This window comes from Pelodiscus sinensis, chromosome 12 (genome assembly GCF_052426305.1).
Source record: "Pelodiscus sinensis isolate ZL-2025 chromosome 12, ASM5242630v1, whole genome shotgun sequence".
Lineage (NCBI taxonomy): Eukaryota > Metazoa > Chordata > Testudines > Trionychidae > Pelodiscus > Pelodiscus sinensis.
Window position 1 is genome coordinate 28,745,798 of NC_143063.1, and position 21,284 is coordinate 28,767,081.

The window sequence follows — 21,284 nt, forward strand, 5'->3', positions numbered from 1 at the left end:
GACTTTGTCAGTACTAGACTGACTTTCTGTATCACCTTAGTGTCATATTCTGACCCAGTATAGAGGTTACAATGCAAAGTGAAGGTCTAGGTGAAGGTTACAATCCAAAATGGCATTTGTTGTGTGATGTGTAGGTATCCCTAGTATGTGACTGGAAATAATACAAAACTAGTAATTGATATGCCAGACAATGGCAATAATAAATGTCTAAAACCACTCCACAACCTACCAGTCATGCTGGTCTGGGATACTGTGTCTCTGCATTTTAAATATAGTAAAATGTAGCTGTGGTTCTGCAGAGCGGTCCTTAACAACATTTTGTGTCTATCCAATCAGCCAGATAACTGCAATTTAACATCCTTAGTCTTGTAGCACCTTAGAAACTAACGTGTGTGTGTGTGTGTGTGTGTGTGTGTGTGTGTGTGAGAGAGAGAGATAGATAGATCTATCTATCTCACGAGCTTTTGTGGGCACAAAGCACTTCTTCAGAGTGCACTCATCAACAGGTGTATTTAAAGACAAATGAGTGCACTCATCTTAAGAAGTGGGTTGTGCCCACAAAAGCTCATGATACTGTATATGTATATTTTTTTGTTAGTCTCTAAGGGTATGTCTACAGTTGCACTCTCTTTCGAGAAAGGGATGCAAATGAAGACATTTGAAATTGCAAATGAAGCTGGGATTTAAATATCCTGTGCTTCATTTGCATAATCGCGTTATGGCGCTATTTCAAAATAAGACGCTGTTAAGACGCGGTTATATTGAGAGAAAACCCTTCTCTGGATATAACCCTTATTCCTCATTAAATGAGGTTTACCAGTTATTTTGAGAGAAGGGGTTTCTCTCGAAATAACCATGTTTTAACAGTGTCTGTTATTTCGAAATAGCTCCATAATGTGATTATGCAAATGAAGCTTGGGATATTTAAATCCTGGCTTCATTTGCAATTTCAAATGTCTTCATTTGCATCCCTTTCTTGAAAGAGGGTGCAAGTGTAGACATACCCTATGGTGCTACACAATTTTTTTTTCTAGTATGAAATTAATTCATATAGCAAAAACATGACTGAAATAAGATATTGGTTGAAGTTTTTGACTGGTACAATGTGGCAGTAATTTGTCTTTTAATACATCTGTTGTATACAACTTAATGAAACTGCTTTAATTCTTTTGGCCTAGTGCAGAAAGAAGCAATGAAAACATTGGAAGAGATCTATGATGGGAAATTGAGTGAGTTAGGTATTAAATATTTATTTTCCTTTAATGTTTTGGGGGTTCTGTTTTATTACATTTAGGAACCACCCAGATCGAGGCAAAGTTATGTGCGATAGAAGATGACAATTTTGATGTTTATCTTTATGTAACAATAAAAGATGAGAAGGTAAAGTATCTTACACTTATAAATACTCTATAGAGACAGATTTTTAAGTCACCGTAGTCACATTAGTAACAACCATTTATAACATTGTTTTTATGGGAAAATGCGTTTGAAGTTCCAAACAGCCAACTTATAAAAGTTTTGGAATACAACCTGTTCGAGTTGGAGACTTCCTGTTTAGGAGGATGAATTAAATGCATTTTTCATAACTGTAGGAAGTATTTTGTTCATCAGTTATGCCAAAAATGGCTAACTGGGGAAAACCTCTCACAATTTTGCATGGAAGTGTTTTGAATGTGTAGCCTTCTTGTGGTTTTGTGTGTGTGTGCGGGGGAGGGGGAGGGGGGGAAGAGAAATCTTAAAGTTTAAATAATTGCTTAGATGGAAATCTGTTTCTTTATGAATCAATGTGTAATTTCTGATTTGGCTTGATAGGTCATGAGGCTGCTGTTGAAACAGACTACTGAGGAAAAATTGTAAATGTGTGATGGATGTTCACAGTTGTGACCTTTGGGGGCCAAACGAGTTCGTTTAAATTAAAACCTTGGCTCTCTGTTTGTCCCCCTCCCCCCTCTTTTTAAAAAAAAATTAACCTTTTTTTTTAAGATGCCTTTTGTCTTGTCTTCAGTGCTATTTTTTTAATCGTGCTTGCCATTTATAATGGGAGTGCATGATTTTCTTAAGGTGGACACTTGTCTTTCAAGGACAGCAGTTGAGAAGAATCCAAAATTCTGTTAATTACTAATGTGCCTACTCAGTAAAGTACCTGAAACTCCAGCTACCTTTAAAAAAATCCCCCAAACAATAAAGAATATATTCCCAGAGTTTTCCTAGTGGAGAATGCATTTCTCATTAACTTCAACGGGAAATGCAAGTTCTCAGCATCTGAGAGAAGTAGGCTGGTGGTGTTTTGGTTTCTAAATAGGAATGCTAGTATCTAAATTAGATACCCAAGTTGGAAAATGTTGGCCTTAAGTACTTTTCATGCTGTCTGTTTTAGACTATTATCCTTTTAAAACTACTCTAAATTTGTGGCTTAAGTCCACTGCTTTCAGTAGTAACCCTCTGTGTGACAAGGGCGGTGAATTGGCTGTTTGGCAGATTCTCCTTACTGTGCTTCTACTCCTTAATTTGTATATTCTTGCATGTGTTAATAATAATACCTGCTTACATTAGTTACCAAAATATGTTTACTATTTCTATTATCAAGATCAAGTGGAATGAAGAAACTTTATTATATTCCCTATTGTGCACTTTCAAATAATTACTCACTAATATCCAATTAGTTATATCTGTTCTGGATAATTGAAACCAATGGAGACTGTGGCAGTCACTGGTCCATGACATTTGATGACATGTTTGCACAAATGTAGCTGAGGACATAGTTTGGCTTGTTAGTGATGTATGAGAAGGAAGGAAATCAGCTTGACATTCCAATCACAATCAGTTTTCAGGGTTTGCAGAAGGAAATGATTGCATGTTAAGTGAACAGACTGCTGTAGAATTAATAAGTGGCAGTAAGCTTGGAACCCCATAATGTTGTTGCAAAGTCACACTCATTGCCAACATTCTAAGGAGTAGAAATGAATGTCACTTTTTGTTTTGCTGTTAAGATATTTTGCTGAAAATATCCACAAATAGATCTTTGTTAATTTTCATTGTTCTATTGTGACATACAAATCTTTTAACTATATTTTATACATTGTGAATTTTCAGTTTATTAACTTTTAGTAATCATGTTTTCATCTTGTCTTAATGTTTAGGAAATGTGTTGTTTTGTAGGTATGTGTTAATGATGATCTTGTTGCAAAGAACTTTGCTTGTTATGTGATGACTAAAGAAAACACAGCTAATTCTGGAAAAAACCAAAAACGATGGTCTTTATTAAGTCTGAAGTCTTCTCCAGAGACTGTGATCAATCCTGCACTTGCTCTTTGGCCTGTGTTAATGCAGGGGAAAATACACAATCTTGGAACAGGTGAGTACAGTGTATACTTACTTCTGAAGCCTAGTATAGTTTCCAGAAAAGGGTGTGGGAAGTTAACTCCATACTACATAGACATTAATTGTGTTGGTTGCACTGGGTTACACAATTTCTGTTCTAAAAGCCATTCTTTTCACTTGAATACAGTATGACTGGTGTGTAGCCTGGGAATGTGGGACTGCTATGTCCCCTTAACTGTCCGTCCTCAGCTATGTCTCTGTGCTTTGCTAGTGACTATTAGCAAACCCTTGCAGGAGCTATTCTCACTCTCAGACATAAATGGAGTCCCACACCCCACTTGACTGCATAAGGAATCACATAAAGGCACCAGACAAAATCTTCCTCTTCCCCCTCCCCCCCCCCCCAAGCTCCCAGCACTGTGCCTCAGGAATATACTGTTTTGCACTGCTCAAGATGAACCTCTTCTGATATCTCACATTATGTGCCTTACATGCAATATCACAATTATATATACATAAGGAATATGGAACAGAAAGACCACAAAATATAGAATGTCACACACAACTTTTCAGTCTTAGTTAATTCTAGTGAAATATTGACTGTCTTCTAGGTTTGTTTCCTGGATTGTGTTTCTGAGATAATAGGCACTTTGTGGTGTTCAGGTCTCTCTCTCTTAATATATTTCTACAATCTAAAAACAATATAAAGTCTTCAGGGGCATAAAGAATAGAATATGAAATGCTCAAAATGTGCAAGTTTGATAGTATACAAAGTAGGGATGTTAAATTTAGATTAATCGGCCAATTGAATAATCAATGCACTTTGCATCCACTATTCAATTAGTATTGAATAATATTGAGGTAAGGGTACCTCCCCCTTGGAAGTATAGCAAAGGCGAAAGCGCTGTGGGGAGCATAGGGCCAGCGGAGGACTCAAGCAGTCTCTCACTGGCCCCATGCTTCCTGTGGCATTTCAGAGTGGCAGTGCCACGTAGAGCCTGGGGACCCCAACTGGCCCCAAGCTGCATACAGTGTTTCAAAGCAGCAGCGCTACGTGGAGCCCAGGGTCTGGCCCTGGACTTCACACAGCACTGCTGCTTTGAAGTACCCCCTCCTCTCCTGCCTCCCCTTGCTGCTTCATTCTGATAGATGTAGCAAGGGTGGGGAGCAACTAGTGTGCTGACGAGTTCACATTCCCAATACAAAGCTTACATAGCAAACAAATCTTTGGATAAGTGTCTTCAGTGGTACCTGTTCTTCCAAGTTCAGCTTTTTCTTTGTCTCATTTCTGTCGGCCTTATCAGTTTCCAGCTTGATCTGTCTCTTCACTTGTCTTTACTGATTTGTCTTCCACTGATTGCCTTTGGCAGAGGAAGTCCTTGGACCTTACTGAGCTTTATTATAAGTTCATTCTTTCTTCTCTTTGTTCTCCTGAGCACATCAAACTACTCTAATCTTGTCCTTTGCTTCTGTTTCTTGCAACTCTTCATCGTTCTCAATTTTCTGCTCAAGCATTATGGCCTGTGCTTGCCAGCAACTGGAACTGGATGACACATCACTTGATAAATTGCCTTGTTCTTCTTGGAGTGCTTGTTCATGCATATTCTAATCAGGGGTGTGTGGGGTGGTTGGTCGTTTTTTTCCCCCACAGCAGTGCCTGTAGGGTCAATCTGGGCATCCCCTGGAGTTGTGCCTTTGTGGTGCCAAATATGGATCCCTGCTGATCTACTCCCTCCTAAGTTCCTTCTTATTGCCAATGTGTTGGTAAGTTGAAATATCCTATTGCTCTTGCTTGTGCAAGCATTCTTTCTTCTAGCTCTTTAGCATATATAATTTTTAGTATTCGTTTACTCAGTAGACTTGTATATAGTTCTATTTCTAGTTATCATTTGTGGAGGTTTCCCCCTCCTTTATTTTTTAGAATCCTGGTGGCATGGCATGCTACTTTCTCCAGAGTTTACAAATGATCAGGCCTGCACCAAGCTTATGCCAGAAAGTGTCCCATTGCTCCTCCTGCTTGAGATGCCTCGGTTAGGGCCATCAGAAGGATAGCTGCTGCATTTGCTGCAAATTCAGTCTCAGAACACTGAAGAATTGAGAACAGTGGTTCAAAGTTCTCCTAATGGAGGTGGCCCTGGGCCCGCAGTCAGATGGGGGAACCTGGTGTTAACCTCTTTTACTTTGGCATTGAGTGACTCGGTGCTATCGTCAGCCTCTGCACCAAATGACTACTACTCTTGGCACCACCGTGGATCTTCGAGAGGCACTGATTGCGCTAGGTTGTGCTTCAGAAAGGCAAGAACTTTATTGAAGTCTGAGGAAGTGTGACACTCCACCTCCCCCCCCCCCCCCCCAATTCCTCAAGAGGGCCAGTCAACCAAATTCCCATAGAGGCGTAGGTTGACTCCTACCGCTTCCCTCAACAATGGAGACTGTTGAGGTGGCAAACAACTTAATGCATTTCACAACACCATTCTCCCCATCTAGAGGAGACCAGTCCCCTGCAATCATGGTGCTGACCTGTCCTTAGGTGCAATCCAAAGGAAAGTCTGCCATCTTAGTTGACCGACATCATCAATTCCTGCCACACAATGCAATGGATTGCCAGCTCCCATCAGTCGGCATCTAGAAGTTTGGCACCTCCCTGTCCTCCTCTGTCAGGTTTGAATCAGTCATACTGTTCAAGGTGGTCTTGATCTAGAAGCAACTGCCACCAAGCAGCAACAGGTGCCATAGCCTCAGTGGCAGAATGCTCTACAGTGGCCCTTCTGGGACCCCCTTTTTGTTTAATCAAGTCCAAGGGTGATTTCTGGAGCGTTACTCAGCATTGTCTTCAGTGGCCTTGGCCACATTTGTGCCACCACATACCCTGGGTATGGTGCCTACTCCAATGCTGTCTAGTCCCAGGCACTGACTCCAGTCTCTGCTCTGGTACTGATGGGGGAACCTCCGTTAACTCCTTTGGCACCATTACTACTACTTCGAGGAGTGTGCTTGGGGGGGGTGCTCCACCTTTAGGTGTGCCAGCACCACTGGGCTTGATTGGCGATGTGATAGCAGTACCTGCAGTTGTCTGCATATGTGGGGTGCCGGCGCGCGAGATCTGAAGCAGCTAGTCTGCATGCACAGCTGACTACCTCCTTAGTGCCTTCTCAACTATCGCTGGCTTTGGTTGCAGCACAGCAGTCGCCTGTTTACCTTACTGAGAAATTACATAGTGTAGACAGACAACTGTTACCACAGAATTTGTTTTAATAGTTAAGTCATTAGTTTTGCCTATCTCCGAAGCTATAGTTTAAAATTTTTTTTTTACTGTTTACTTACAATAGTAGAAGAGAAGTAGCTAGGGAATTGAATCCTCGGCACACACTGACACATGCTGAAACCTTGCCTTCCTGGGAGATGCCTGGCTTGCCAATTTTTAAAAAGATGCACAGGCATGAACACTACATCCATTGTTTGGGTGAGGAGCACCCCACGTAACAGTGCCCTCGCTGCAAGAAACTTGCATCCTGAACAAGAAAAGCCAGAGTTCCAATTAAAAATGATTTATATGGACACAAAGACTCTGCCGGCTTCAGACCCTGAGTACACCACACCGCCTATTCTGCCATCCCCCTGGGGTGGCAGTGGAGAGAGGAGCAACCACTAGGTCAAGCCCAAAGGACTGTGAAAAGGCTCGAGTCAAAAAAGAGGTCCTGTTCTTCCTTGGGCAGATTCTCCCTCAAGAAAGCATCCTCTCCACAAGAGTACTGCTTTTGTATTTTCAATACAAAAAGCATCTGACAAGCAGTTTGGCAACGGGGCCAGCAGTGATAAGATGCCACCCCAAGCATAAGGCTCCTGATTCATCAAAGGCACGGGCAGAGGCAAAACGCAAACCCTCTATGCTGGCACCGAGGAAAAAGCTGCCGGCAGAGACCGCGGCACATACAAAGCCTCGTACAGAAGTGGCACCAAGCAGCATGGCAGTAACATTGGCATCAACAAAACACTCGCTGCCAATGACACACATACCTCATGCATAAAGTGTCTAGGAGAGGCCCTTCTGACGCAGAAGTGTGCACATTGTTCCAATCTTACATCTAGAGCATGCCGCCATCGCGCCAATAGGCTGAAGACATATCTTTACGAAAATTTTCTTCAGCCACTGCAGGACTACTCTCCTCCCAGACCTAAACCGTCAGACAAGCCGAAAGGCATGGACAAAAGTAATCCCTCTACCTTTTCTTGCAAGTCAAAGCCTAAAACCTGGGTTTCCCTGGCCAGATCGCTACCCCCGGTACCAAGCTCTTCGAGGGTAAGTATTGGCGATAAACCCAGTACCTCCAGTACCACACACTCAGCCTTGGCACTGCTGCCGCAGTGTGTACAGCACTATACGCCCTCTTTCATCTGGGCCTCATTGGCACTGCCATCTCCGTGCTCATCAGTGCGGTCCATTCACCCACTGAGATCACCAGTCTCATCAGTCGTTCCCAATGAAGCTGGCACCGAGCCACACAGCTGTTTCTCATCTCAGCATTCAAGTCCAACTCCAGTGGTACCTGCCTTGAGAGTCTTGCTCCTTCAGACATTCTCATCCTCTACCACATCCTCACAACATTGGTCTTATCCACACACCCCCTCCACCTTGGACAGTGGCATCCCTGGGAGTCTTGGTCTTTTCATAGGAGCCATCACACTGCTCCGTCAACATCATCGAAAAGACCACTTCAGTCTCCTCAACCCACATCATCGGCCACAGCACCGAACTCTCCGGAGCCCATTCAATCTGACTTCGACATCTCTCTATCTGAGGGGGAAGACAGGTCCCCCCTACATGACTCCTCTTCACCAGATTAGACTGTCATTTCTACCACCGCACCTCCATCTGATGATTTTAAAAAGTTCTTGGAACTATTTAAAATCATCCCTGGTGCAAGAATGGGACCTGTTGGAAGTGCAAGAGAATATCGCCTTGTAATAGTTTGGGTCAGCAGGAGGTTACACTGACTCACAGTAAGCCCCAGGTTCGTAGCTTCAAGGGCCTGCCTGCTGGCCAAATAGCAGTTCTAGTGACCCATCCTGATTCAGGGCTGGGCAGCAAAATAACAGTAGTCCTTAGGGCTCCCCTACAGTTTGGGGCCCAGGCTCTGGGTCAGGTGGAGATGGCAAACAAACAGTTACCTAGTCTACTGGGCTGCACAGCAGTTTGTGAGCCCAGGCCCTTGGTCAGGGTGAGACAGTGAACAATTACAATACGAAGGTCTGATGGCACAGACCGAGCCAGGGGTCTGGTCTCCTTGCTAGCGGAGAGTTGACAAGCGAAGGGGATTTGCCTCACAGGGGGAATCTGCCATCCAGGGGAAGGGGTAGCAAGAGGAATGCGGGCCCTCCCTACTCCACCACATCCCAGCCCAGGGCCCTAGTAGTGGTGGCGCTGTGGCCACTGGATCGGCAGTGCTCCAAGCTGTAACTCGCCATCTGGATCACTGTCTCAACAGGGCTCTGAGCTGCAGTGCACTGCCCAGCTGACCTCCATGTCCTCAGCAGCCTCGGGGTCGGCTGTCCCTGGGTCACTTCCCTGTTGCCCCGAGGGTCTACTTGGCTTGGGTGTCGCTCCTCGGAGGTGGTGACAGCGTGTCCATAGGCTCAGGATCCGGGTCAGTTAAGGGTCCAGCTGGTCTGGCCCACTCAGCTGCATCTAGCAGATGTTTGGAGGGCCTGAGTAAAGCGGTGGGTGCAGGCAACGGCTCCCACTGTCGTGTCCTGGGATCCCAGCCCAGCTGCGGTCAGGTCGGTCTAGGCCTGAGCTCAGGACCTGGTAGCGTCCCAGACAGCCCAACCCAGTCATCTGCTGGAGAACAGTGCTGCAGGGCCTTCCGATGCTGGGGCTGGGAAATAGCCTCTTCCCTGCTGGGCAGCCGAGCTCTAACTGAGCTGGGAGCTTCCTTTCTTATACCTGCAGCTCTAACTTCCTGTTCCCTGTAGGTGGGGCTGGGTAACTCTAGCACTGCCCACCAAGGAGTTGTGAGGGGAGTTTCCTCCTCTGGGTCAGTGGAAAGCCATGCTGACTGACTACATACCTCTTACGTACTTTACAGCCCTCCACATCCTCTAGGAGTGCCCTGATGGATGAAGCCATTATGGACCTCACCAATAGTACCTGGCAAAACTCAGCATCCATTGCCCCCACCTACAAAAGGGGCTGACAGCAAGTATTTTCTAACACTTTTAAAGGTATGGACTTCCTCTTTACACATCTGTCCCCAAACTCCTTAGTAGTTGACTTGGTCAGGTACAGGGCAAAACAGCCCAACATGAGGTCCACTCCACAGGACAAGAACCATAAGCGGATGGACATGATGGGGTGCAAGGTCTATTCTTCAGCTACCTTGATTCTTAGAGCAGCAAATTACACTGCTATGCTTGCTGATTATGATTACTACAACTATTCTAAACTGCAGGAGCTCTTGCAGTTTCTCCTAGAGCACAAGAGGCTGATTTTGCTCAATGTCATGCATGAAGGGCATGCCATCACAATCTGCCATGGTTGTGGATGACACTGCTGCCTGGATCACAGCCTTGGCTGTTATGTGGAGAGCATCATGGCTCCAAGAATCTAGGGACCTGCAGCAGAAAGTTGAAGACGTTCCCTTCGACAAGACCAACTTATTTGCAACCAAAACAGATGAAGTCCTTCATTCAGTGGAGGACTCCTGCATGACCCTCTGGACTCTGGGCATGTACACACCCTGTTTCAAGAGAACAATGTATAACGCCTACCAAAGGCCCAGAGAACCATACTGGCCACAGTCGAGATATGACTTCTGTTGCACTTCCTCAAATCTGCTGAGGAACAAATCCGAACAAAGGGGGTGGGCTGGAGCAGTATTGCTCTTGGGGTTGTTTATTGGTACAGTTTCTTAGAGTAAGGTGATATGTACTTACCTATACCCACATCATTAAAGCTGGCAGTTTGGAGGCAGGCTGCAAGTGCGGTGTAGATTACTTTTGATTTTGCAGGTGGCTGGAGTATTGGCCAAGTGTCAGCTTTCCATAGACTCAGCCATGAGGTTCCTTGGGAGATCCCTTGGGATCTGCAGGAGGCTTTACTTTCTCTGGGCCGGTCCCAGGTTTCTGCTGTCTTATTACATTGAGAGGGAGGGAGGGGGGTAGGGGAGAGATTTTCCTGGCTGATCAGTTGATTTATACACTTTGAAGGATCTTTGTTTGCCTTAAAAGGTTACAGATCTTAAACTGCCTTTGATTGGGTATTCCTCATTCACCACTTCACACTCATTCCATAAGTTTCGTACGTCATATATATATAGTAGCCCAATGTCTGTGACTCTATAATGCTGGCTGTTTCCTCTGGGCGGCGCTGTTGCTTCCCGCTGTGGCGCTCGGCTGACTTCTGCACTGCTCAGCCAGGCTGCCATGCGAGAGCAAGCAGCCATTTGGGGTCTGCGCTCCCCGTGCAGCACAGGGCCCAAACAGCCGCTTGAGCTGCTTGCTCCCACGCGGCGGCCTGGCTCAGCAGCGCAGAAGTCAGCTGAGTGCCAGACGGGAGGCAACAGCACTGCCCAGAGGGAACAGCTGCGGGTGGGGCCTAGACTAGCGTGCATCTCTGACATCAGGAAAGGGAGCCGGATTCAAAAGGAGGAGAACGGAGGAGGTGGAGAGGAGGCGGAGGACAGCGAGAGAGAGAATGAGACACACACAGCAGGAGGAGGAGAAGAGAAACACAGAGTGAGAGGCAGGAGGGAGAGAAGGAGAGAGGCAGTAGGTGGACGAGAGCTCTGAGAGAGAGGGCGAGGAAGTAGGAGGAGAGAGAGAGAGAGGCCGCTTGTGCCGCTTGCTCCCACGTGACAGCCCGGCTGAGCGGCGCAGAAGTCAGCTGAGCACCATGGTGGGAGGTGAAGGGGGGTGGTATGGTGACGTACACGCCCAGGGGGCAGGGTCTGGAAGAGCGTGCATCCCCGATGGAGACAGAGGAGAGTGGAGAGAGAATGAGGCAGGAGGGGGAGAAAGAGAGAGAGAGACAGAGTGGAGAGCGAGTGAGAGGCAGGAGCAGGAGAAGAGAAAGGGAGAGCGAGAGGTAGGAGGGGAAGAAGAGAGAGATGGAGAGAGAGGCAGAAGGCTGAGGAGCTGAGAGAGGGAGGAGGCAGTAGGAGGAGGGGAGAGAGACTGAGCGAGAGACCGGAGGCTCAGGAGAGAAGACCGACATGGAGGAGAGACTTGAAAATCCCGTCGTATGACAGGCTAATTGGCTAGTATTCATAAGAATACATTGAGCAATTTAGTTTCTGGCCTCATGGCTTTGACGTAACAACAAACCTAATAGTAAATTGCATTGCTTGACATACCAAAGAATATAACAAGGCAGCATAATAAAGAGCTTAACATAAATTGTAACTGCAAAAATTATGGTCAAAGAAAAGAGGAAAGCAGAGAGGTATGTTTAGCCAGTTAAACGCCTGTGGAGTGTGTGTGTGTCTGACTGGTTACAACATCCGCCAAAAACACAGGCCTCAATGGCGCAGACCTCAGTGCCAGCAACAGCAGCCCTCAACATCCAATCTTCATCAAACCAGCAGATGTGAAGGTTTGGTTGGGAGCCAGAAAGATATCCCTGCTGCTGTCATACCACCAATCGGATAGCTACAGTTCACTCACTGCTCCCAGCCCTTTTTACACCAATGGGCACAAATAACATCAGACAGATGAGTATTGGAGCTCGCCAAAGTCGGTTATTCCATCCCATTCATTTTTCTTTCTCTTACCCTATCCTCCCTCTTCAGAGACTTCTCTCACGAGACCCTCCTTCAACAAGAGGTCCTTCATCTTCTACAACTAGAGCCAGTACCAATGACTTTCTAAGGGAGAGGGTTTTACTTAACATACTTCCTAATCCAGGAGAATAGCAGATGGAACCCTATTAAGGAGGCTCAACAGGTGTGTCATTCCAACGGTTCAAGATGGTAACAAAAGCAACAGTTATTCCAGCACAAGATCAAGGAGACTGGCGTTTGACTCTCGACCTACAGGATGCTTATTTTCATATAATGATTTGTCCTGCCCATAGGCGTTTTCTACAATTTACAGTGGGGAACCACAATTACCAGTATCAAATGCTCTCTTTTGGCCTTTCAGCAGTTCCCAGAATTTTATTCATGACTTTTAGCTGTTGAGGCGTTCCTACACCGTCAGGGAGTCATAATATTCCCATACCTGGACGATTGTCTCATAAAAGGCTCATACTTCCTAGAAATGCAAGACATAGTTGACACCACCACTGATGTTCAACTTTGTCATGTTCCATATAAATTATCAGAAGTCCACTTTAGCCTACTCAAACTTCAGAGTTCATAAGAGCACACATCGACCCCGCTGTAGCCAGGGCAACTCTGCCCACACACAGATTCAGGCTCTTCATAATCATAGCTCTGGTCCTTGTGACCTCCACTATAATGGTCTGCAAAGTACCCTAGGATCTTGTGGCAATGGCAGCCACCACTTATGTGGTCCAACTAGCCAGACTACATGTCAGATGCCTCCAGGCCTGGCTGGGCCACACTCTCCCCCCCTCCGGCTACCCCATTTTCAAGATGGTTAACATCTCAGCATGTGTCCTCAATTCATTGGAATAGTGGATACATCCACACAATGTACTATGGGGTGTACTATTTCATCATCTGACCCTAGTAGTCACCATCATGACCAACGCATCCCTTATGGGATGGGGAGCTCATCTCGGGCCCCATACTATACAAGGCAAATTCAGTGAACAAATGCTTCATTATCAATTTCCTAGAACTCAGGGCTGTGCGTTGGGCATGCCTCCACTTTCTACCCTGTGTAGCATGCAAGACAATCGGTATCATGGCAGACAACACAACTTGCATGTATTATATCAACCAACAGTATGGGACCCAGACACCCTCCTTCTGAATGGAAGCCCTCAAATTATGGAACTGGTGCTTTGTACACCAAATTACCCCCATAGCCACATACTTTGCGCGAGGTACTTAGCGTTAGTGGACACTCTCAGCCGTATCTTTTATGACCATCATGAGTGGGAGATAGATGCCCAAGTCTTCAAACAAGTGTTTTGTTGATGGGGACAGCCAGATATAGACCTATTTGCAACCGGAGCCAACCGCAATTGTCACCTTTATTGCTCAAGAGCAGCCCTGGGTAAAAGTTCTCTGGGAGATGCTTTCTCCCTCAAATAGGATGTACCCTTGTTTTCTGAATTCCCACCACTCCCCTTGCTCCACAAGATTATCACCAAAATCAAAATAGCACAAGCCGTGGTGATCCTCATTGTACCAGCTTGGTTGAGACAAATACAGTTCCCTTTCATGTACAGATTGGTGATTGTGGATCCGTACATCTTTCTCCCACAACGCAGTTTTCTCACTCAGAGTTCTTCATCCCGAATCACACAAACTTCACCTACATGTGTGGCTCCAGAATGCCGAAAACTCATGTTCAGAGTGAGTGAAACAGATATTAATCAACAGCAGAAAAGAGTCCATCAGAAAAGCTTACCTTTATAAGTGGACAAGATTCTCCGAATGGCTCAAACGCATTCATCCTATTCCTCTTGATACCATACCTATCTCCATCATACCTATTGGAACTAAGGGAGTTGGGCCTATCTTTTAATATGGTAAATGTACAGGTAGCTGAAATAGTGGCCTTTCACTGGACCATTGACAGCAGCTCTTTCTTTTTAGACCCAATCACCAGACGATTGCTTACCAGTCTCCAAAATATTTTCTTGTCCGTTCGGCCTCCAGTCCCCATTTGGGACCTTAATCATGTATTTAAGTGTTTGACTAAACCGCCCTTCAAGCCTCTAGCAACTTGCTCATGGTTACACCTATATCACTGTCCACTCAACCCAGGTCATGGCCTCCACAACTGCTTTCCTCAAATGTGCCTCTAAAGGACATTTGCAAGATAGCCATCTGGTCATCAGACCACACGTTTGCAAAACACTACACACTTATCTCTACCATCACGTCATCTATGGCTGTTGGACAGGAGATTTTAGCCTTAGTGGCAATGGCTGGCCTCCAGGCCCCCCTCCACGATTCAACCAGTGCTTTGTAGTCACCCAGAGGGGAGCACCCATGGGGACATGACTCGAAGAAAAGAGTTACCCTGTGCAGTAGTGAGAATTCTTCGAGATAGAATCATAGAATAATAGGACTGGAAGGGACCTCGAGAGGTCCTCGAGTCCAGCCCCCCGCCCTCAAGGCAGGTGTGTGTGTCTGCATGTGTGCTCCACTACCCTCCCTTCCCTTGCTTTGGAGCCACCTTGGTCCAGTGGCAAAGGCGCGGCCCTCTCCATTCCTTCTCTGCCTAGTGGACACCAATGGCCTGAGAAGGGACCAGGGCATGTGCACGGTGTGGTGGGATGCTGCTAGAAAAAAATCTCTGGTCACTGGCATGAGGACGCACCAGCACCCAGAATGGAGCACTCATGGGGGGGGGGGGACACACACATCTCAAACTCCCGTTATTGCACAGGATCAGTAACTCTTATCCTGTTGTGTGTTCACACACCCACATTCAATATTAAGTGAGATTACAGACTAGGGAAGTAAATGGTTAACCAATTAACATCACCTTTAACGGCTGATACTTACCAGTTATGGAAAACGGGGGGGGGGGGGGGTTGGAGCAGGCCCTTTCCCACTGCAGGCAGGGGCTGCTTCAGCCCTGAGAGGCCTCCTGCGGGCAGGGGTGCTCTAGCCTAGTTGAAGCAGTTTCTGCCAGTGGTAGGTCTGGCTCAGCACACCGTGGGCAGAGTTGCTCCAGCCTTGTCAAGCACACAGCAGGCAGGGGTGCTCCAGTCCAGCCACAGCAGACCCTGCCTGTCGTGGGGGAGGGAGGGTGGCCCCTCCACTTACTCCCTGTTTAATGGGTTAAACTTTGTTTAACTGGTTAACTAAACAGTATTTTTCATCCATATCACAGATCCTCGTCTAACTTTGCATTAAGGCACTACAGTGTTTAAAATGGAGTTTGTTACAAAATGGAGTCACTTCTAGTTACAATGTATTAGCAGTTTAAATTGGGGTTGTAGTGACACAAAAAGTGACAACAGATTGTTAAAAGGCAATTAAGAGGTTACTAACAAATGCATACCAAAGTGGTTAACACTTTTTCATTTATAAAATCTCATTATTAAAAAATTGGTCCATAATTCATGAGGTTACATAACGTCATATTGGTAGGTAAAATTCATTAAAAGGTGACTTCATCTTTCAGCCCTACAATTCAGGGACTGACAATTTCCTAAGCACTAGGTCCGGCATTGATGCTTGCAGCACTGGCACGGTCGACTCTTCTATTGGCACCAGACCCTAATGACCAATGGCAGTGGGTGGGTCCAAATGGAGAGGAGCACAGCCGTTCTTGTTGGCTGATGGAGCATTAGCTGACATGGCATTGGCACCAGCTCCAGAGGACATTTGAGTTCTACAACAGCTACTCCATTTGGACGTTAAGGTGGAGGAAGTGACAGAAGAGTCAGACCTCATGGTGGCCATTTTGGCTCCTTCTGTCCTTCTAGGGTAGCCTTATCATTGGTTTAGACAATAAGTGAAAACAATAAAACCTATGTGGCAGACCATAGCCTCAATTACTCCAATGACTAAGTGCAAGAAAAGTGCTATTTTGTGCTCTCCAAGGGTATGAGTACCTTTATACTTACTCTTCTCCAGACTCTCTTGTTGTAGATACTGCAACCCGGAGATAGTGGCAAGGTTTTCAGGGGCCTTCTAACAAGCAAGAGGGTAAGAGACTTGATCTCTTTTGGAGGAAGGAATATGCAACTGGGGCATTTCAACTGTGTATTGCTAACCAGCAGGCTGTAATGAGCAGATACGCATACAACACCTCCACATCACTTTCTATATTTACAGAGTTGCTCCCCTCTGACTCACGGGTGGAATTTTCTTCCTTTTATTGAGGAAGAGAAGTTAATTTCTAGTGTCTCTCCTTGCAGACTGCTTTGGACAGCACTGATGCTGCAGCTAGAGCAGGGGTGGGCAATAATTTTTGACAGGGCCACTTCAGAAATTTTTGAAGAGGCCCCGGGCTATCCCAGAAGGGATGGGGTCAGGACACTTCCGTGCTTCCCCGCCCACGTACCCTGATTGGTCTGGGGGTGGGGAAGCACGTAAAGTCTTTGCTCCTGCTGCCTCCTCCTGCCCCCCCCCCCTTACCCCTGCCTAGAGAAGGGTACCAGCTCTTCTGAACACCTGGCAGTTCCCTCTAGGTGTCAGTGTCCCTTATGGAGGGAAGAGACTTCACATGCTCCTCTTCACCTCCCTGGCCCATCAAGGATTGGGGGCAGAGGGAACACGTGAGGTCTCCTACCCTGCTCCTGTCCTGCAAGGAGCATGCAGTGCTGGTGTAGCGTGGGAGGAGACATCACATACGCCCCCTGCCCCCAAGCCCTGATTGGCCTGCTGATGGGTAGAGCGTGCCAAGTAACTTGCTCCCTGCCCTTGGGTGTACTTGCGCTGCTTGCTTCCTGGTCTCTAGGGCCTGATTGGCCTAAGGGCGGGCTGTATCCAGACCTCAGAGGCCCTTTTTCCCACGCCCAATCTAAAGTCATGGCAATGGGTGTGGTTATGAGGAGGGCCTCGTGGTTACAAACCTCTGGCCTGCCATACAAAACGCAGCAGACCATTCAAGACCTTCTTTTCGAGGGCACTTTTTTTTCCCCTGTAAAAACAAACAAAAGGCTGAACAGCTTGAAAGGATCTAGGGCCATTCTCAAGTCCTTAGGTCTCCACGCTCCTGTGATTCAGCGGAGACAATTCGAGTCTCAGCAGCCACAACAGTTTTTCATGTAAAACCTGCAGGATGACATCTGCTAAAGAAATGGGTGACAGGAGAAGACTCATCAGTCCTTTGGCCAGAGCTCTGATCAGTCCAAACCTTCCTCAGGACAGAAACAGGCCTTTTAGAAGGTGTGTTTGAGGATGGCATAATGTTTTCAGACCTGGATCCAATCTGCCTTACCTTCAATTCATGCCTATACACTTGTCACTGGGTTTTGACCCGTATCATGTCAGACTGATGGGTTCTTGACACTGGAGAGCAGATACTCTATCCAGTTTTCATCCCTTCCAACCCCTTCTCTGTCCCTCTTCTGAGGCCCTTCTCATGAGCAACTCCTCTTATTAAGAGCAGTGAAAGAGGTTCCTCGAGTACAGGGTCATGGGGGTTTTATTCCCAGTACTTTCTAATACTGAAGGTTAAAGGGTGGTCTCAGGCCTATACTAGACCTGAGGGAACTCAATAAGTTTGTAAGAAGGCTCAGTTTCTGTATGGTCCCTATCTTGATCCAGCAGACTGGAACCTCCCAGGAATGCCACCCTCGATTTAAAGGACACGTACTTGCACGTTTCAATTGTCTGTCCCATAGGAAGTTACCTCTGTTTTATAGTAAACAGGATGCACTACTAATGTATGGTCCTTCCCTTTGGCCTGCCTTTAGCACCCAGAGTCTTCACAAAATGCATGGAGATGGTCACTGCATTTTTATGCAAACACTGGATTCAAGTGTTTCCTTACCTCAGTGATTGGCTGATCAAAGGCCATTTCAAGGAACCGGTGCAAGCCCATCTCAGGTTCATCAGCTAAACTTTCAGCAGCCTCAGCCTCCTTGTAAGTGAGGAGAAATCTACTCTATCCCCAGTTCAGAGGTTAGAGTTTATAGGGACAGTTCTCCACTCGATCCACGCCAGAACTTTCCTTCCAGAGTCCCAGTTTCAGGCCATATCAAATATTCAAAATCTGTTTCCTTGTGCCATGGCAAGAAATTACTTCAGGTTTCTAGGTCACATGGTGGCATGTACCCGTGTAGTACAGCATGCTAGACTGAGGCTCCAACCTCTCCAGTTATGGTGTATTGACTAGCTTGAGAAAAGTTGGACATGATTGTGACTTTATTGGACTTAGTACTAGACTCCCTCCTGTGATGGTCTGACCCTCGTAAGATTTGTGCAGGGTCCTGTTCACCAGACCTCAATTTTCTCTTTAACATTAGTCATGAATGCTTCAGATTTGAGATGGGGAGCCCACCTTGTGGACTCAGAACTCGTGGCCTGTGCTCACAGGTAAACCTATCCCTTCATATTAATGTCAAAGTGTGCAGGGCAGTACAGCTGGTGTATCAGACTTTTCACGTTCATTTAGCAGCTCAGTGTGTCAGTCATGACAGCAATGTTCAAAATCAACAAACGAAGAAGTATGCTCCTCTTCCTGGTGTCAAAAAGCACTGAGACTTTGGGATTCCTCTGTAGAACATTCAATACACCTGCTAGCATCATACGTCCCTGGGGAGTATAGTGATTTGGTGGATCACGTCAGCAGGTCCTTTCACAATCATGCGTGGTTGCTCTGCCCAGGTGTGACAGACTCAGTTTTCCAGACGTGGGACTTCCCGTCATGGACCCGTTCACCACTCAACAGGAAGTGGCAGTAGTTCTGTACCTTCCAGAACTACAGCAGAGGCTCCAAAATGGATGTGTTCCTTATTTATTGGCATTGCCCCCTTTTGTATGTGTTCTCTCATTTTTCTAGAACACAAGGTACTCCTCAAGGTCAGAAGAGAGCGCACACACAAATCATTCTGATAGTCACAGCTTGGCCCTGTTAGCTGTGGTACACGTTACTCCTAGACATGTTGGTGGAGACATCAATCACTTTAGCATTCCTTCCAGTCCTCCTGATGCAGAATCATGGTCAACTACAGTACCTGAACCTTGAATCCCTCCTTGTGATGTGAAAGTTCCATGGTTAAATCCCACAGAACTCATGTTTTGATGAAGTCAGACAAACTTTCTTGGCAGCAGAGGCTAAATACGTGGCTCTGGTTGATGGCCAATGGCAAATGTTTTCCCATCTTGGCAACTCAGCATCACTCCCCTCTGCTGCTGACCTCAATCTGTCTCATCTTGGGTGAATTGCTCAAACTCGAGGTGCCTTACTGCCCCAGATACAGGCTTATAGCAGAGATGTTATAACTGTTGGCTTAAAAGTCTTTGGTGTACATCCTGTGTCAGGATGGGTCCACAGGGCCATGTGCCTGTGTGGATAACGAGCTGGAGAGGAGGGGAATGGAAACTGGCCAATGGGATTGTGCTTGTGCCCTGAAGCTTCTCTCACTCCCCCACCCCGGTTTAGCACCTGAAGTTTCTCTCGCTCCCCCACTCTGGCTCAGCGCCTGAAGCCTCTCCCACCCCCCGGGGCTCAGTTTTGAAAGAGAAACAGTCTAGCAAGCAACTAATTTTCTGAATGGCATGTGGATGGGACAAGACAAGCAGTGATCTGCTTCTTTGAGTGGTGTCCCCGTGGGTGCTCCACTGTTGGTATTGGGTCGTCCCGGTGTCGCAGTTCGTAGTTTTGATGAGCATTTGTCAGCCAGACCGTGCATGCACGGCACGCGCTTCAGGCCGTTCGCGCCCTTTTGATCTCTCGTGAGGTCCAACTCCTGCTGGTTCCTTCTTCGGCACCTGCAATTGCAGACGGAGCGAGCACTCTCTCCTCACAGAATTCTGTCAGGAGTTAAGAAAATTCAAATTAGTTCTATAGTTTTTAGTATTTAGTGTTAGTTAATAGTTTGTGTGTTCTTTAAAAAAAAACAACCCCCTCCCCCAAAAAAAACCCAGTTCTCTAGATATAGCCATAGATAGTAGTTCATTATGCCGGGTTCCTCGGTATTTAAAAAGTGTCAGGTGAAGAGACGCAGTGCCGGCTTCCGACGGCCATGCTGAATGCATCAAGTATTTGCTGGGCAAGGCACATGTCCCTCAGAAGTGCACCCACTGCACCAAGCTCACTGTGAGGACACGAAGAGATAGGGAAATGAGGCTCAAAACGGTGCTCTTCAACAGATCTCTGCAGCCACCGGAGTTATTGAAGCCAGCCTCAGTCTCCTAGACCTGAGAAAAGGAGAGCCGCTTCAGCTATGCCGGCCCCAGATGGAAAAAGGCCATCGCTGGCCAGGTCCCTACCTTCAGTGAGAGTAAGTGTAGGAGACAAGCTGGGTACCTCTTGTTCCGTTGTGCGGAGGCAAAAATTGGCCTTAAAGCCAAAACCGTGGCAAAAACTGTCTTCAGTGCTGCCAACAGCCGTAATGGTCCATTGCTTGGCACCGCTGGCTACTGCACTGACTGCCATAGTGCCATCGGAGCCATCGACACTGATGGATAAGCACATGCCGACGATAGTGGCACCCTCCATATCGGCACCAATGGAATCCGCACCACAGGAACTGGTACTGTCCATGGCGGCATGGACACACATGGCACCGACTGAATCGGCCCCACTTTCATTGTGGACGGTCGGCACCGGCACCATCGGCATGAGGAGACTCGATACTGTGATCAGCCCCCGTTTATATCAACGGGACACCCTTCGGCTCCAAATAGCCCTCCAATCCTGCCCACAATGAGAAAAGTGGCCCAAAAATCAGACCCCCCTGGGCAGCTAAGCCCTGAGCCTTTGACCTTCTCGCCTGCACCATCCTCACCACCATGCTCCCCACATACGCCCTACTTAACAAGAGACGACAAGGATAAAGTGCATCGATATACTAGATTATGTAGATCTAGATATGTCTCATCATTGCCATATAGAACATACAAATACTCTCCACCCCTTTCATCAAAGAGGTCACCTCATTCTTCATACTCTTACAGTCAGCGGGTATATTACAGAAATACTTCCCCATACAGATGGCATAGCCCCACTTACTATTGGCATTATTCTCACCATGATTCTACTCAATCTCATCATCATAAGGAGCACTGCTACCCCTGCTGTCGAAGTTATTCAAGATCTCGAGCACCTTCAGCTTCACCGCAACATGTACAGAAGCAGTAGCTGGCAGCTGCATCCCCTGGCGTTCCCTCCATTATCTATTACTCAGAACCAGAAGAGGG

At 46.7% G+C, this 21,284-nt stretch overlaps 1 protein-coding gene across 4 annotated transcripts in view; it reads left to right on the forward strand.

The window, feature by feature from the left end:
* TDRD12 (tudor domain containing 12) overlaps positions 1–21,284 on the forward strand; it is a 230,676-nt gene that overhangs the window by 21,153 nt on the left and 188,239 nt on the right. For 3 of the 4 annotated variants that reach the window (XM_089781493.1, XM_075940128.2, XM_075940130.2), the window contains exons 7-8: positions 1,295–1,380; positions 3,160–3,355. In XM_089781493.1, coding sequence (XP_089637619.1) covers positions 1,295–1,380; positions 3,160–3,355 — 282 coding nt within the window. Of the gene's footprint in view, positions 1–1,294; positions 1,381–3,140; positions 3,356–21,284 lie in introns of those variants that run through there. The other variant, XM_089781494.1, reaches the window with a different exon arrangement.